Source organism: Phascolarctos cinereus, unplaced genomic scaffold (assembly GCF_003287225.1).
Source record: "Phascolarctos cinereus isolate Bilbo 61053 unplaced genomic scaffold, phaCin_HiC Scaffold_3;HRSCAF=262, whole genome shotgun sequence".
Taxonomy (NCBI): Eukaryota; Metazoa; Chordata; class Mammalia; order Diprotodontia; family Phascolarctidae; genus Phascolarctos; species Phascolarctos cinereus.
Genome location: NW_027555736.1, coordinates 248,005,252 through 248,022,816, shown reverse-complemented (window position 1 = coordinate 248,022,816; position 17,565 = coordinate 248,005,252). Strand labels below are relative to the sequence as shown.

General features: G+C 35.7%; 1 protein-coding gene across 18 annotated transcripts in view; it reads right to left on the bottom strand.

Annotated features, from left to right (window-relative positions):
- GPHN (gephyrin) overlaps nucleotides 1-17,565 on the bottom strand; it is a 789,636-nt gene that overhangs the window by 215,435 nt on the left and 556,636 nt on the right. For 8 of the 18 annotated variants that reach the window (XM_021004811.2, XM_021004816.2, XM_078151539.1 and 5 more), the window contains 2 exons: nucleotides 5,105-5,161; nucleotides 2,766-2,837 (listed from right to left, as the gene is read on the bottom strand). The exons of 6 other annotated variants lie outside the window; for them this stretch is intronic. In XM_021004811.2, coding sequence (XP_020860470.1) covers nucleotides 2,766-2,837; nucleotides 5,105-5,161 — 129 coding nt within the window. The remainder of the gene's footprint in view (nucleotides 1-2,765; nucleotides 2,838-5,104; nucleotides 5,162-17,565) is intronic. 4 more of the 18 variants (XM_021004814.2, XM_021004822.2, XM_021004817.2 and 1 more) reach the window with 1 other exon arrangement.

The following is a 17,565-nucleotide window of genomic DNA, read 5'->3' as shown; positions in this document are numbered from 1 at the left end:
AAATTAAAAGTTCCAATGATGTCATTAAGGAAAATTATATTCCTTAGCCTTTCCTTCCTACTTCCCCAACACAAAATAAGTGCATTCTAGAAACTGTCAGGTGAGAAAATGTTAGGATTTTAGTAAAATTATTTCCACAAACTGGTATGAAGAAAAGAAACTTCTCTCTCATTTCTCTCACCTAACATGAAAAAGAAAAAAAAAGACAAATCAAACCCATTTGGCCTGAATTTTCTGTCTTACTGAGTATTTGTGGCATTTCTTTAAATACATGAAATCATAACAATGCTACTTTTATATATGGCCTCTGTAACAAATCTAGTCCTCTATGAAAAAATGAAACAGCTATTATGTGCCAACTTAACTTTGGAAAAATAAGTACTAATAAAATCTTAATTTCAAGGGCACCACTAATGAGAAGTAATCTGAATCAATTTGTGCATGCTTTGTTCTACCTGAAAGCCACAGTATTCGTTATAAATAGTACCTCTAAAGGGGTTTTAGGGCAAGATAAATTAAGCAGAAATGAATGAGCTGGGACTACCCATGCAATTTGCATCTTTCCTTGTATTTAATTTATTAGGAAAGCTATCTGTTGGAAGCAGTGGGTTGCATTTTAATATTTCCTTTTCTATATACTAGTCTATATATGGAACTTATGGATGGAAACACCTAATATTCAGTATCTGCTCATAAGGCAACCTGGGCATAGTGCTGCTCAATGAAGTGTCAAAAAAGATGAAGACAGTATTGTGAGCAAACATTAAATAACATGGCTGGTGAAATGAAGAGAAATCTAGAGATAATGTGGTCATAATCTCATGACTGTAACACAGAACTAGGAAGCAGGAAATACTTTTGTTTTGATTCTCTAAGAATAATTCTATTGTCTTTCCCTGAGAGAAAAAAAGAATGATATTATTTTCACAACTCTTGTAAAGAAGGAGTAACGTGAAAAATAAATTAATTCATGTTCTTAAAATTTTCACTTTAGCATAATATTTCTGATCTTTTTATATGCACTGATAAGACTGATGTAAAAGGGAATAAATTTATATTAAATGTTTTATAATGGAGTACAGATGTGGCTGAGATATGGAAGACCTGCTAGATTTGCGGAATTTTCTTGGAAGACAAAGCTCTGGTACAGTAGAATGAGGTGGAAAGATGAAACCCTTATAACACGTCCTTGGATTATTTATTTGTTTATCTAAAAAGTCTTTTGAACTATATACTTTAGAGATATGGATACAGGGATCTCAACCAGAAAAATACATGACTTTCTTACCTACTTGGAGGCTAGCCTAAGTAACCCAATGAAACAAGGAGACTACCATAATATTTGACTCCATTTTGACTGTTTCAAAACTGTTATGATACTATGATACATTAGTGGTAAGACCAATGGGAGAAGTAAAATCAAGAACTAAGATTCACAGGTGCCATTCTCTGAAGCTCCAGGAATAGAGTTCAGAGGGAAAAGATTTATACATTTTTTAATTGTAGTATATCTCTTGTCTGCTAAATCCACTTCATAGGAATAAGAACTAGACCTGCAATTTCACTAGTATAGAGAAATCCTGGATGATGAAACAACTGCCCATTCAGACTGTTCTGCAACATGTGGTCCTCAAGATCTGAGAGCACTGACAGGTCGAGTGATATGCCTAGAGTCACACAGAGGTAGGATCTGAACCCAGGTCTTCCTGGCTTTGACCTTTGCTGTCAACTACAACATGCAGCCTCTCTCCAAATCTACGTCACACACTATTTGAAAGAGTGCCCTATTTTTAATTACAGGATATCCCAATATTATTCTAAAAAAGTGAGTTGAGAAGTTTGATATATTTCTAATAAAAATCACAAGTTGTGGGGGAGGGCCAAGTATGCCAAGAAGCTCATAAATAATTTGTGTCTTAATCCTAACATCCAGCTTTCTTGTCATGAAAAATATCCTCTGTACAAAAGATGTATTAGAGAGCTAGCAGATGGAATGTGAAAAATTAAATACCCAATACGTGCTTTGCCTTGTGGTCAACTTCCTCCAAAATGATGTTTTAGGCACAGCAGTATATTATCTCAAATATTTTTATGATGCTTCATGAGTCTGTTTAGGATACAATTACTTCATTTGGATTTGGTTATTTTTAATTGAAAAACACTTCAGAATTATTTTAAAAATATGTGAGTTGAGAAGTTTGTTAACTTATTTTATTGGATCACAGAATAATCCTTCTGCCAATTTACCTACGATCTCACCCTGGCACCAATTATTTTTCCTAATGATTGACATGGAGCACATTAATCTCCCACACAGACCATGCTTGAGAAGCATCAAGGCTTCATTTGCCTGAACCAGCCCATAATTTAAAATTCTGTTTAATTTTTTTTTAATGAGAAGTGGAAGATAGTTTGATGGAAAAGCTTCAAAATGAAGTCTCATAAAAAGTGATTCCCAGCAAGTTAAATAATTGTTTATAGGAACAAATTTGATTTTGCGCAGGGAATTTTTTACTTAGCAATTGGTCTAAAAGTTATCAAACCAATCCCAGTATTGGTCAGTGTGGTATAAGGATTCTTTTAAACCCTGACAATTTTGTCTTTATTTCACATATGTTAGCATGAAACCCCAGCTATAAAAGAAAGAAAGAGAGAGGGAGAAAGAGAGAGAAAGGAAAAAGATGGAGATGAAAGGACAAACCAATTAGATTTGGTGTTACCAGCCAGCGGAAGTTTAGAAAAAAAATCACCGAGTGAAATCGTACATTTACTCTGAGAGAGTATCCTTTCACATTGCCTTCTAGGTGATCTCTGAGCTCCTCCAGCTTTCGATGGAGCTACATGTAAACATCAGAAAATGAATTGAAAAAGCAACTTGTTCTATTTGCATTTTTTTTCTTTTCTTTTCAAGATAAGATCACAGTATTACACATTTCTCACTGCCTTTGGCAAAACATTTTATGACATCAAAGTTCTTATGTACAACACAAGCATACATGCTTAATAAACCAGTAATTTGGAGATCAACATTTTATTCTGTTTAATTATGAGAAGCTTCCCCCCAGGAGCAATGAAAGGGAAATAAATATAATAACTAGCCAAACAATTTCCCAGGTACTTATACTTTTACATTTTCTATTTTTTTAAGGAGGAAATAAAAATTTTTGAGTGTCAGAAAACTTTGCCTTCCAAAATATACTGTTATAGGTAGGCACATCTATATTAAAATAATAAATTGGTTGGACCCTACATCTTTTGTTGTCAAATACACACACACACACACACACACACACACATATGTATATACATGTTCACAATGTATATACATGAAAATATCAGTAAACATACACTTATAAATTGGTGTCCAATACATTCAAAAGCTGAATCCAGAATTACACACACACACACACACACACACACACACACACACACACTTTCTCTCTCTCTCTTCAGCATACAGTAGATGCTGTTGTAACTATTGATGCAATCTTTCTGTTCCATGAAATCTCATTACGTTACCATCAGTAATTTCAATAAAGATCTCTCATACATACACTGTATCTTTTCCCCATTTTTAATTTTAGGAGTGATCCAAAGTAAAAGTTTGTACTGGCTCATTTCCCCCAAAATAAAAAGGAAAAAAAAAAGAAACCTCACAGACAGACAGTGAGGAATGTTCTAAGTGCATCACTGTGACACACAAACTTCCATTTTTCTAATGGAATCATTTTAAATGGCTTTGTTTCTGAAATATGCTATCATTAAACATTCCCATCCCCACTATTTGTGCTCGGTGAAATAACATTTTCACAAAAGAGTTGCCCGCTGTATAGCAGTGTTAGAGAACAAAGAGGATGGCTTGTCCTGGAACAAAGGAGACACATACACACACACACACACCAAAAAGGAAATTAAAAGAAAAATTAAATGAAAATCAAACTAAGAAGGCAGGGAAAGGGCAAGGGGCAGAAATTAGTGTTTCTTAAATTGCTAAAAGGAAATAAAGTGAGGGGAGAAAAACGTGAAATACTGAAATGGCTTAAAATTAGGCTACAAGTTGGCTTCTGGATTTTGTCATTACAGTCTCATTATAATGAATCATTCTGGCATTTGGACTAAATTGATAAACATAATACATACTATGAAAGTAAATGGGGGTGGGGCAGAGTGTAGAATTTGCTTCTTGGAAATGTATGCTTTTTATGTACATTTTAAATTCTACAAATTCATTAACTAAAATTTTTGGTGGCAGCAGTGGAAGTGACTATTGGCTACCTTGGAAAGTGTTTCTTAAGGATGAAAACTTTTTTTGCTTTTGTACTAAGTCTATATGGTAGAGTGGTGAATGCCTGATATCAATTAACCAAATAGAAAGGAATGGGTTTGGCAAAACTGTGCCATTAGATAAGAAACTTTAAGTATCCTATTAAAAGATTACACCCAAATGGTAACTGTTTTGAAGTAAGACTTTTTGTTGACCACTATAAATACTATATTTTAAAAGATTCAAATAAAAGGGGCGATATCTTTAAAAATTATAAGCTAAATGGCGAAATAATTTCTATTAGTGTCATAAATTACCCCTTTTTCTTGTTTACTAAGCATACAAATATTAAATGAAGCTCTTTACCCTCATAATAACTGTTTTTGTAGAAAAGAACTACAATTAGCAAGAGTATGGAAATTTTAACTTTTTGCCAAAAAAGAAAAAGGGGGAGAATGTGTTCTGAAAATGAATCAATCAGTTTTCAGTGTAACAGGCACTTAAACATACAGTGACATCAATCAGAGGAACGGTTTACTCTAGAGCCCCAAATGAGAGGCACCTTCAAGGAGCCTGTTGCTCCGTTTTGTTTGTGGTGCCATTTCAAAGCTAGTTATTTGGTGGCTTGCCTTCAGCTGGTTGCTCTTATGTGTAGCTGAAACAAAAAATAATATGACCCAACAGCCAATAAAAATATCAAAATTAAAACAAACAAACAAACAAATGGGATGGTGGAAAATGGAAAAAGCCCCCTGCCACCCATCCCACCCTCCCAAAAAGGAAGAAGGAAGTGTAGACTCTAGACAAAATTTTGCCCCAAAATGTTAGAAACATATTTACTTTGAGGGATCCAACTCTACTAGCAACTCCTTTGCTTTCATCCGGCCGTCTAATTTGCTACAATGAGGGAAGATGGGTAAAAAAGACAGAAGAATAAAGAAAAAGTGAACTTAAAAAAATTTCTACACATTAGTTAGCAATACATGCAAAGACATCGGTTGACTGTCTGAGGTACCCCTCTGAAAGGCTACAAGAGATTTTACTTTTAGCTGATACAGAGGCTGCACGCTCTCTGAAACAGCCATGCCCTAGATTTGCCCTTGGCTGGTTACAGTGTGGCAATGATGTGGGAGCCTTGGCTTTAGAAGCTGAATTCACTCAATGCTCTTCTATGCTGGGAAAGAAACACTTACTTTTGGCTAGCTGGGGACTTCTGTTGTGGCAGGACTTGATGAAGCATTTCATCTGGACTTGGCTTACAGTAAACAAGGAAATACTAACACATCTATGGAGAATAAAGCCTTCCATTTACTGTGCTCAATGCATGAGTCTCCTGTTCCAAGGTTAACATAAGAAGGCATCAATGGTGTTATCAGAAACACGAGGGTCCTTTAAGTGCAAAGTTAGTCCTGACAAGTCGGTAATATAGTAAATCACTCCAGCTTGCTAACACAAGCACTAAGGTTTTTCAGCTGCCATTAAGTTTCCCAATTAAACAATTGTGCTGCCCGAGTAGAAAATTTTAATGCCAGACCAACATTAGATAGAATCGCTCCCTTAAATCTTCCTTGCTAGTTCAGTTAATTTTCTTCCATGTGAAACAATCTTTTTTCCTATCAGATTAAAGGGGTGTGTGAAAAGCAAATTAAAACTGCTACTCTTCACACACCATTACTGAAACATATTAAAAAAAATCCTCAGCACAAAGTCTTAAATATATTACATCAATTAGGAATCTTTTAATTTTTATTGGTATTGTAATCTGAAGCACTGCTAAAAACAAACAACTCTCCTAGCTAATGAGGAAAAGGCAGAAAGTTTTAGAGTACTAAGTTCCAGATCAGGGCTGATCTAGATTAATGATCATCTTTATGGTTGTGCTGTCACAATTGGTTCACGTGACTTTTTAAAGAGTATTATTGTAGAATAAATGTGATTCCTACAGCTAAAATCTAAAGAAACTCTTCAATTTAATTCAACAAGCATTTATTAAATTCCTACTGTTTCTAATGCTACTAGGGACTGCGAGGCACTGGGGATGTAAACACAAAAGTAAAACAGTTTCTTCCCTCAAGGAGCTTACGTTATCTTGGGAAGGGGACAACATATACATGGAAAATTCAATACAAAATAAAATACAAATTAATTTTTTGGAAGAGATCACAAGCAACTGGGGGAATAGAGACAGGCTTCCTCTAAAAAGTGACACATGAGCAGAGCTTTGAAGGAAGCTAGGACTTCTATATAGTAGATTTGAGGAGACAGCACATTCCAGGTATAGGGGCAGCCTGTATGTACAAAGGTATGAAATCAGGAGATGGAATACTGTGTCCAGGGGAAAGCATATAGGTCAGTTTGGGCAGAATGGAGAATATCTGAAAAATAATAATGTGCAGTAAATCCAGAAGGGAAACCTGGAGCCAGACTAAAGGACTTTAAGAGTTAGCCAGAGGAGTTCACATTTTATCTTAGGGAAAAGAGGCAGGCACTGCAGTTTCTTGAGAAAGTGAGTGACATGGTAAGATCTAAGATTCAGGAATATCTATTGGGTAGCTGTATGGAGGATAGACTGAAGAGAAGCTTGAGGCAAGGAAATGAATCTGTCCAACTGAGAAGAGATGAGGGCCTGACCTCAAGTGGGGGCTGTTTGACTGGAAAGAAGGGACAGATGTCAGACATAGAGGTAGAATCAACAGGAGTTGGCAACTGATTGGATTTCAGAGATATGAGATTAAAGAGTTGAGGATGACTGAGGTTTTGAACCCAGGGTGACAAGAAGGATGAGAATGCCTTCAACAGAAATAAAGTTAAGGAAGACGGTAGGTTTTTTTACCCCCTTTGGAAAGACAAGGAGTTCTGTTTTGGACATGTTCAATTTGAGATGCCTATATGACAACTCTTTCCTAGCAGCATCTGTTTATGTTACACTTTTGAGATTTCTCTAACAGACAGTACAGGAACACCACAGCAGGAGTGTCGTAGAGTGAGAGCTGTTGTTGAACAAAGCTAAATAATCCTAGAACTCATAATGTTAAAAAAAGATGTGACATAATAGAAAATGATGTTCAAAATGGTATGAAATTTGTTTAAAAATAATTTGTTCCTACTGTTCTTTCTCATTTAAAATAAGCATTATGACAGAAGAATCTATTTCATTGATGTAGGGTATTTTCTTCACTGGTACAGATCACAATCCATCTAGGCTTTCTCATCTTGGGTTATTCTTGTCCAAAGTTTTCCCTAGATCCTCTAAAGGTTAGCTACCCAATATTCTAGAGGCTATCCTCTAGGTCTTTTTACATTTAATGGGAAGACAGAATGTTGGACTTCGAACCTTAAAAAACGGTTTTGATTTCTGCCTCATATTTGCCATCCAACTGAAAGTCATAGTCTAAACAATAGATATTTTTCATTCATATAGTTTTTCTTGTATGGATTGCTAGGTTGATCACTTTGGGGATAACCATGGATTTCACTGAGTTGGTCTTTCTTTTTTTTTTGTCCTGGGGTTTCATATACCCAGTATAATGCCATCTGCAAACAGGAATACCTGAAAGACCACACCATCTATAGGAAACTCTACTTCCAACTGGACCTTGGTACAGGACATGATAGTCTTCATGACAGTGTCAAACACCTTGGAAAACATATTTTACTTCTCATATGATGTTAATTATCAGGGTAAATAATTACCAAATTTCTCCCACCTAGCTGACCTGACCTTTGCTGCCAACCTTCAAAGTTGTATTGGGTGGGAAATTGATTCACCTGGTTCTTTTGTTGGTTATGACACTCCAGAATTCATTTTGAGATATTCTGTTTTAGTTTTTTGCAAAAAATTAATATGCAGAAGTGAATATTTCAAATTTTATTACTTTGCTTTTTCCCTGGCCATAATGAAGATGTTTGCCAAATTGAAACAGACAACAGGTAGCCAACAGAAAGAAGAAAAGCAGCAGTAAACAGGTTTGAATAATTCATAATCTTAATAATCAAGGTAAGCAGGAATTAAATTTACATATAGTCTCTGATTTAAAATTGATTGTTTGGAACTTGGACTGCATATTACCATAGAAAAAATGTTACAGCTATAACTATGGTTAGGTTCCTAGGTCTGGTCAATTTAACTCAATTCGATTAAATAGGCATTTATTAAGCATCTACTATTAATAATATAGTAAAGTAGGTACTAGGGATGCAAAGATAAAACATATTTTGCTTGCCTTCTCAATGAGGGGGCAGGAAGAGAATTAGAACTCAAAATAAAAAAAAGTTAAAAAAGGTAAAATATGATAGTCTCTGCCCTCAAAGAGACTACATTTGGCAGGGGAGGGAGAAGTGGGGCTGGGCCAAGAGTATGACAATTACACAGATGAGTATAAAATAAGGTGAGGAGTGGTAAATACAAAGGAACAACCTAAACAACATGTTTCAGGAAAATCTGAGGGGGAGAGGACACTCTTAGTTTGGGAGATCTCAAACTATGTTACAAAGGAGTAATAAGGATGTTCTACATTCTCATCTTCCAGCTCCCTGGCTATTAGCCAACAAAAACAGAAAAATAAAAGGAAAAAAAGAATACAAGAATACAATATACAATATCGTATAATCAAAGTACAACATAGCTCATCCCCCCACATTAGCTCCCAGAGAATGCTAGAATTTACCAAAAGAGATTGGGGACTTGAGACTGACTGGTAGTTATCAATTTTCCTGCAGGCAAGAAACCTAACTGTTCTGGGGAAAAATTTGTCTAATGAGTTTCTTTGGGAAGAAAAGCAACTCATAAATTTCTCTAATGGGTCTTTCTCTCCATTTCAAATGAAGGCCCAGAGGAAAAAAAAATTATCCAATGGGTCTTTGCAACACACAGGGCACCCCAAATTAACCCAACCTGTATCCCTTCACTTTGGGGAACCCAGGTTTCAAGGTACTTTGTGGGTCTGTACTCTCAAAACTATAGCTCAAGATCCTCCACTATTGGGCTCTTGCTAATAGTCAGCCAGAAGCCATAATTAACTCAAAATAAAGCCACTTACTAAAATGGCATAGAAAACCAAGTAGCAACAAATTGCTCCAAAGAACCTGGGGCACTCTTTCCCACAAATAAATGAAATGGTAGCGGAAAGAGTGGACACATATGTTGGTCACAGGTAGAAAGACACAAATGTATGGAACATATATAGCTCATGATGGGGCTGAATTAGATGACTTCTACCATCTGTTCTAATTCTAAATCTGTGATTCCAATTGATAGAGCTCCCATGAAAGTTCCATACACTGATAAAATCACAAATTGAGATCAAAACAAATAAAAACTCAACCCACGTATTTGTATCCTTTTAAAAAAAAATTCCCATAGCTACCCTAGTTGAGCTCTCCTTGATGTTCTCTTATTTGTAACACTGCAATAGCCTACTAACCTCCCTACTTCCAATCACTCCCTGTTACAATGTGTTCTGCATACTGCTATCAGAGCATTGTTTCTAACACTTCTTATATTACTTTCTTGGTCAAATATTCTTAATGATTTTCCCTTGCCTACTGAAAGCTGAAAAAAAATTCCTTATTCTTGAACTCAAGGCCTTCAATAATCTGAGTACATCCTAACTTTCTAATCTTATTTCACACTCTTCCTCAGTGTGTACTCTGGTCTGGTTAAACTAGTTTATTTAAAAACTTGTCTTTTCTAGCCTCTATAACTCTGCTGAGGTCATCCTCTTTGCTTGGAACACTCTTCTACCAACTCTACCTGTTTAAATCTTTTACAGTACAGTTCTTCATAATTTTCCTGAGCTGGAACCAAGCTCTTCCTCCTCAGAGCACTTTGTACCTCTCCAGTGTACTCATAACTTATAACTTATAATATGATTATCTGAATTTCTAATTTATAATATGGATATTTGTATACATGGGTTATCTGATCAAATGAGATAACACATAAAGAACTTTGCAAACCTTAAAATGATGGATAAATAATAATACTTATTATGTGTTCTAATAGATTATAATTTTCTTGATGTCAGGGATCATGTTTTATTCATCTTTGTGACCTCAACAAAGCCTACACATAGTAGGCACTGAATAAATGTCTAAATAGCATCCAACGTTGAAAGAGAAAAGAGAACAAGCAAGTTAATAATTTTAGCCCTCTTAACGGAAAACAAATTTTAAAGATTTTTGGCTGAAGGGACTTCTTAAAAAAAATGTGATTTGGGGCAGCATACTTTTCACTGTTAAGCTTAAACAGACAAAAATGAACAAGAAATTTACAGCATAATATATTAGAGAAAAAGAAACTCCAACTGTATAATTTCTGAATGGGTGTTAGAGAGCCTTTCTCAGGAATGTCTCTGGTCTCCTAATCTCTTAAAAGCAAAACCAAGTAAAATCAAAGTTAAATATTTGTCTTAACCCAGAAATGTCATCATTTCAATAAACAAACAAGAGTAGAAAGTCTTAATTTCCTCAAATGACCAAATCTCCATGTAAAGCAGTAATTCTTTTTGTGGCTGTAGTCACTGTATCATTCATATGAATGTTATAGTAGATGTCAGACAATATCACCTTAATGCAGGTGAGTACCTATCATTTTAAAATAAAACATAATAAATGACCAATTTGTGGATGACCAATATACAGACGATATTTGAAAATGAAGATATATTTCTTCAACACATTTTACCAGTACACTCACTTTTTTCTCTCTTGGCTTCTACGACGATACAATACTTCAGTTCTCCTACGTCAAATCACTACTTTTCAATATCCATTGATGGTTTTTATTTCGTCCTTTGCCTCTTAACTATGACTACTTCCTAAGGTTCGTTCCTTAGCCATCTACTCTTTCTTAGAGAACTCATCTACTTACATAGTTCTAACTATCACTTTGATGTGAATGACTCTCAAATCTCTAGCACTAGCTCTGATATCTTTTTGAAAGTCCAATCCTATATCTCCAAATGATTAAACGAATTTGTCTACGATCACATCAAACTCAACAGGTTTAAAATTGAAATCATCACATCCCTCTCAGCAAATAAGTTTCTGTTCCTGACTTCCCTAATCCTATCAATTAGTACCATCTTTCTCTCACTTATAATTCTTTTATCTTCTTTGCCCTCCATATTTGATTTACCAGTATGTATTACTAAGTTTTTATTTCTTAAACCCACTGATTTCTCTTTTCGCCGGTACCACTCTAGTTCAAGTCTTTCTCATTTGGAATCATGGAATGTAAGACCTTAAAGTTCTGCCTTGTCTTTTTAAAGATGAGGAAACAGAATGGTTAAGGAACTTGGGTGAGATCACAAGCAGAATAGCTGCGATTCAAAGTTCTGACCCCACTGAGTTCTCTTTCTTTGCTAACAAATAAATGGTTTAATATTCTGTTTTTTTTTTCAGGTGAAAAAAACTGGTGCCAAGACAAATGAGATAACTTGTCCAAGGTCATACTTTGACAGAGTCATGATTAGACCCTTGGTTCCCTAACTCCTAGTTGAGAAGCTCTTTACACTAAACCACAGCTACTTTGGTCATGCCTTGATTATGATATCAGCTTCCTAAGCGTGCTCCCTACCTTTAGTCTCCCATCTTGTAACCAACTGCCACAACATTAATGAACTTCAGCAAGATACATTCTCTGACATCTCAATCTTAATTTTAAACATGCAAGAACAACAAAAAGATTTACTGCTGTGGAGACAAAGAGAAAGGGGTTCTATATCTTTCCTCTCCTAGCATGAATGACTCCATCTTTAAGTAAGTTTCCATCTAAGTATAAAATACACAGTCATATCCAACCTTCTTTGTTTATGCTTTTGTTCTTCCCAAGTTTCTCTGAAATGTTAACCATGAAGCAAAACAAAATTGCCTTGCTTTGATGCCCAAGGACAATGACAGGGTTAACAGACTGCCCCTCATTTTTTTTGCATGCTATATTCCACTCCCAGTCCTGTTCCTGGCTTTCTGGACTTCAAAGTCACATCTGTTCTGCTGTCTCATCTTAGAATTTCCTTCAGCATCCGAGTCCTCTTTGCCCTGGATCATCCTACCAGCCCTGTGGTCTGGAATATTCCTCTCCAAAGTGTGCCCCACTTCTCCCATTGGTCATAAGGTCATGGCAATGGGAATGGCAAAGAAGGGATTAATGTTCCTTTTTTTCAAAGGAAGAATCAAAATGACTTAGTGAATTACTAGACAGATAATGGAGTTAACATGACTAATGTTTTAAGCCTGAGAGACTTAAGAAATTGATGTTGTCATTAACGGAGCTAGAGAAGTCAAGAGATTAGGACTTTTTTTTTTTTGAGTCAAGAGGTGTTAACCTAAGTTACTTAAGTAACTTAAGTTACTGTTACTTCAACAAAGCAAATAGAGAGACCAAGTGTTCCACTAATCATTCTGTGATGTTAACAGAAAGTAAGGAAAGCCTTCACTATTGTTGGGTGGCGCCCTCTCTGGCCAACATGGGACAGCAAAGATAGGAATCACACAGGATGGGCAGGCATGGAAAGACTGTGATTCTGAATCACTGGAGGGAATACCCATACAGATGTGATCACAGATTCATTTAATCAGAAATACTGAGTAAAGAAAAATGAACAGATAAAGGAGCTAGAAGAATTTAGGACCTATAAGTCTATGTGTCCCTTCTTGTTTTTAATATAGAACTGATTGTAGTGTAACCACCTAAATCAGCCTTTTCAGTTCTGTGAAGGACTGATACTTCCTAGTAGAAAATTTTTGTTGCTATATGAATTCAGTGACCATGTTTTCAAATGCAAAATGGGAACTGAAAGAACAAAATTAATCCTTAAGTGTCTTACTTATTCTCTTATCCTTTTCAAAATTAATTTCCTTCATGAAGTCTTTTGACAAGTGATGTTGCTTATTTGTACTACATATTTTAACTTGCTTTGTTGATCTCTAAATGTGCTCTTCACTGTTTTCATGTAAGGGATTTTAGTCTTTCTAACAAGCAGTGTGGTGGTGTGTGAAGCATTGGCTCTGGAGTGAGAGAATTTGGGTGTAAATCTTAAGTCTGCCACTTGCTTTCTGTGGACCACTGGGTAAGCCTCCCTAGGCCTTATTTTCTTCCTCATTTATTTTCTGATGGTATTAGAGATGTCAATTTCTAATGTCCCTATTAGCCAAGACATTTTATAATTTTAGTGTTTTAAGATCATATAAATCCTCCAGTGTACTTTTGCAAGGAAGGCAGTATGAAGCTTCTCAATATAAAGGGCAAAGAGAATTATTAACAAAAACAATAATAGCTAGCATTTATAAAGCACTTTAAAGTTTGCAAAGCATTTTACAAATAGTATCTCTTTTGATTTTCACAACAACCTTAGGAGGCAGGTGCTATTATTATCTTCATTTTACAGATAAGAGATCTGAAGCAGACAGAAGTTAAGTGACTTGCCTAGAATCATATAAATTTCTGAGGCTGGATTTGAACTCTGGTCTTTTTGGCTCCAGATCCAGTTTTCTATCCACTGTGCCACCTGGCTGACTTGAAACTTAAGAAAAGTAACATTCAGTAATTAATGAATAAATCAGATGTCCCAAAACAACATTCCTGAAAGGAAAAGAAAAGTACTATATATGAAAGAATCTCATCCCTGGGAAAATTCCTATTTTTAATAAGTCCTTGTATTAGCTCCAACTAAATTTTTATTGCTGCAATGCATTCCATGATATTTGGTTTTTGTTAATATTTTCTCTCCAACAGAGAATGACTCTTGCACTAGAAATGGCATAATAAAAATGAAAATGCAGAGTTGTTACCTAAGATTAGTAAGGAGATAGTAAAAGAGTATTTAACTGATTAATTCACCTGGTCTAATGAATCAGTAGGTCCTGAAAGAACCAGCATATGTGATTCTGAGCCATTGTTAGTGATATCTGAAGAGGTTCCACATGATTTAGAAGAGGTTCCACATTACAGAAAAAGGGAAAGAGAACAAAGTCTTCAAACGCTAGGCTAGTAAGCTTGACTTTGATTTCTGAGCAAATTCTAGAATGGACTAATAAAGAGATGATAAATGAACATTTAGATGCAGAATTAGTGATTATAGAGAGCCAGTTTGGCTTTAAGAACAAATCATGCCAGACTGACCTCATGTTCTTTTTTTAACAAGATTATTAAACTAGTATGAGAGGAATACTTTGGATATAGTTTAGCTATATTTGAGCAAAGCTTTTGATGAAGTATCTCATACTATTTTCATAGAAAAAAAACCGAAGAGATGTGGGCTAGATGATAATATAGAGAAATTGATTCAAAACTGCATGGCTGGCCTGGCTTAAAGAGTAATTGTTAATGGTTCAATGTCAATATGGCACAAGGTCTCTAGTGGAATATGTCAGGGATCTGTGCTTGGTTCTGTGTTTCACATTTTTCTCAATGACTTTGATAAAGGCACAGCCGGCATGCTTATCATCTTCGCAGATGTCACAGCCTTGGGAGGTATAGCTAACACAATCGATGTGTCAGGATCCAAAAATATCTTGAAAGGTTAGAACATTTAGCTAAATCTAATAAGATGAAAACAAGTGTGGATAAATGGATGAATGAATGAGTAAAACATTTATTAAGCACTTACTATGGCAAAGGACTGTGCTAAGTGCTGAGGATACAAATAGAAAAGTAAAACAGTCCCAGGTTTCAAGGAGCTCACATTCTAATGGAAGAAACAAAATACATATGGAAAATTTTTAGCTGCCAATCGGATGGAAAAGTCCTATGATCCTTAGGATGCCAGGAGCAAAGCAGGCGGTAATGCCTCTTCTTTAATTTCACTTCCACTGATAAAATCACACTGATTTCTGATGTTGAACCATTTGACAGTGCCAAAGACTTTGGTGGCAAGAACTTTCTTTTCTGGGTCTTCAAGTGGCTGTAGCACCTGCAGGGGCAGCTGTCAGACTGCGTCTCTACAAGGAGTTGCTTCCCAGAATGATAACTATGGACACTGTGTTGGAATTCAGGGTTTCATGGAAGATGGTAGAAAAGGTGGTGATAGTGGTTTGATTTGCCTGGCATATGCTGCCTCCTCTCTCCCTTTCAGGATGCCTTGCTGCTTCAGTTAAATTTGTATGCCTGCCCTATGTAATGTCTTACACATAAGTATAAAAAAATCAACTTCACAAGTATAAGACAGGAGAGGCATGGCTATAGAGCAGTTGTTCTGAGAAGCTCTGTGGGTTTTAGCAGCCTTCAAATTCAATATGGATGAGCCGTTTGATATGTCAGCCAAAAAAAGCTAATGTAATCTTGGGCTTCATGAAGAGTGGCATAACTTCTAGGAATAGAGAAGTGATGGTAACAAAGTTATCTGTTCTTATCAGTTTTCATCTGGAGAACTGTGTTCATTTCTAGGTGCCTATTTAAGAAGGGCCTTGATCAGCTGGATAACGTCCAGAGGAAGCAAATCAGGATGGCACAGGGCATGGAATCCACAACATACAGGGACTGGTTGAAAGAATTTGAGATGTTTGGCCTGGAGAAGAGAAGACTGAAGGGGACATGATAACTGTCTTCAAGTATTTTAAGGACTATCATATTGAGGGGGATTTAGACTTGTTCTGGTTGGTCTTGAAGGGAAGAACCAGGAGTAATGGGTGAAAGTAAAAAAAGACCAATTTAGGCTGGATGTCAGGAAAAGCTTCTTAGCTATTAGAGTTATCCAAAAGAAGAACGGACTATCTAAAGAGGTGGTGGGGTCTCCATGCTTGGAAATTCTTTAAGCAGAGACCAGGTGGGTGACCACTAGTTGGGTATATTATAGCTGGAATTCCTTTCATTATGTGGAGGGCTAGACGGGTGCCAAGGTCCTTTCCAACTCTCAAATCTCCAGTTATGTTTTCCATTATTTTGCTTTACATCCTTCAACTGTTTAGGAGACCTTTCCCTATTTCCAAAAATAACAATTTTACACATGATATTCCATTGTTCTATTTAGCTAAACAATGCCCTTGAATCCCATGAAAAGGAAAACTGAAACATTATTGATTACACATTAGAGATGAGACCTTTCCTATATAAAAAGAGAAAGTTGGTAAGTCACCTTTGGTATTGCAACTCCCATGAGACATCTGCGGTGTTGCCATTCCATGCTCCCCATGAGCTTATTTGAGGCCAAAAGCCTCTGTGCTTCTTGAAGGCAAGAAAGACAGAGCATTCTTATCTTCAGCCCTCAACATCTCTGTAAGCTGTAAAGGGTATCCTTCAGTAAAATTTATTAGGATATACAGTCCTATCCATGGGCTATTTCTTTCTGCTCTGCTGTGGCAGCTACCTTATTACAAATATCACCCATCTAGAAAGCAGCTGCTGCTAAATGTAGGAAACAATATGGACAGGAAAATTTGATCAATCTCCCCTTTACAATTATTCCTTCAAAATAATTCTAATTTATTGATTTGCTATTCATTATTTTGTTTTGGAATCATATAGTACTTGTAGACTATAAAATTGATGACAGTTTAGATCATATATCATCATGCCTTATTTAAACTTTTTTGTTTTCTCCCAGTGCCTGGCAGAATGCTTTGCCACAGTAAAGCAGTGAGGTGGTATAGTGGAGAGAATACTGACCGAAGAGTTATAGGAAGACCTGATTAAGCCTGGGCAAGTCACGACCTCTTTTTATCTCAGTTTCCTTGTTTGCAAAATGGGAATAATAACAGCATCTATGTCCATGAGTTGTGTATGGATAAAGTGAGATATTTGTAGAATGCTTTGGAAACTTTAAAATGCTATACAAATGCTATTATTATTATTATTATTATTATTTTATGCCCAATAAATGTTCTTAGGAAAAAAACAGAATTTTTAAAGCTTCTATTTTTCATTTTATTTTACAAGTATAATTCCTGTTAAGTATACCATAAACATTTTACCCAAACTATAGTTGAAGAACAGTAAAATAGACCTTTTATGCAAAAAGAATCATTCATTCATCCATCTTGACAAGCTATTTTTTCCCATGTGAAGCAGTCACATTCATATGTAGGTTTTTATTCTTATATATCTAAAATAAATTATCAAATGGAGATGGAATATTACGCATGTTTAAAAAGCAGAAATCTTTGAAAAGATTAAATAATATTTCTCATGAATATTTTCATAACATACTTTACATGTAATAGATATTTACTAAATACTACTTCACTATTTATGTGTCTTAAAGTACGGAAATGTTTCATTTCCAAATAGTTAGTGAATGCACAATAGAGTCTATCTCTAACTTAAATATATCTCCTACATACAAATGGCCACCCAAGGACTGTTG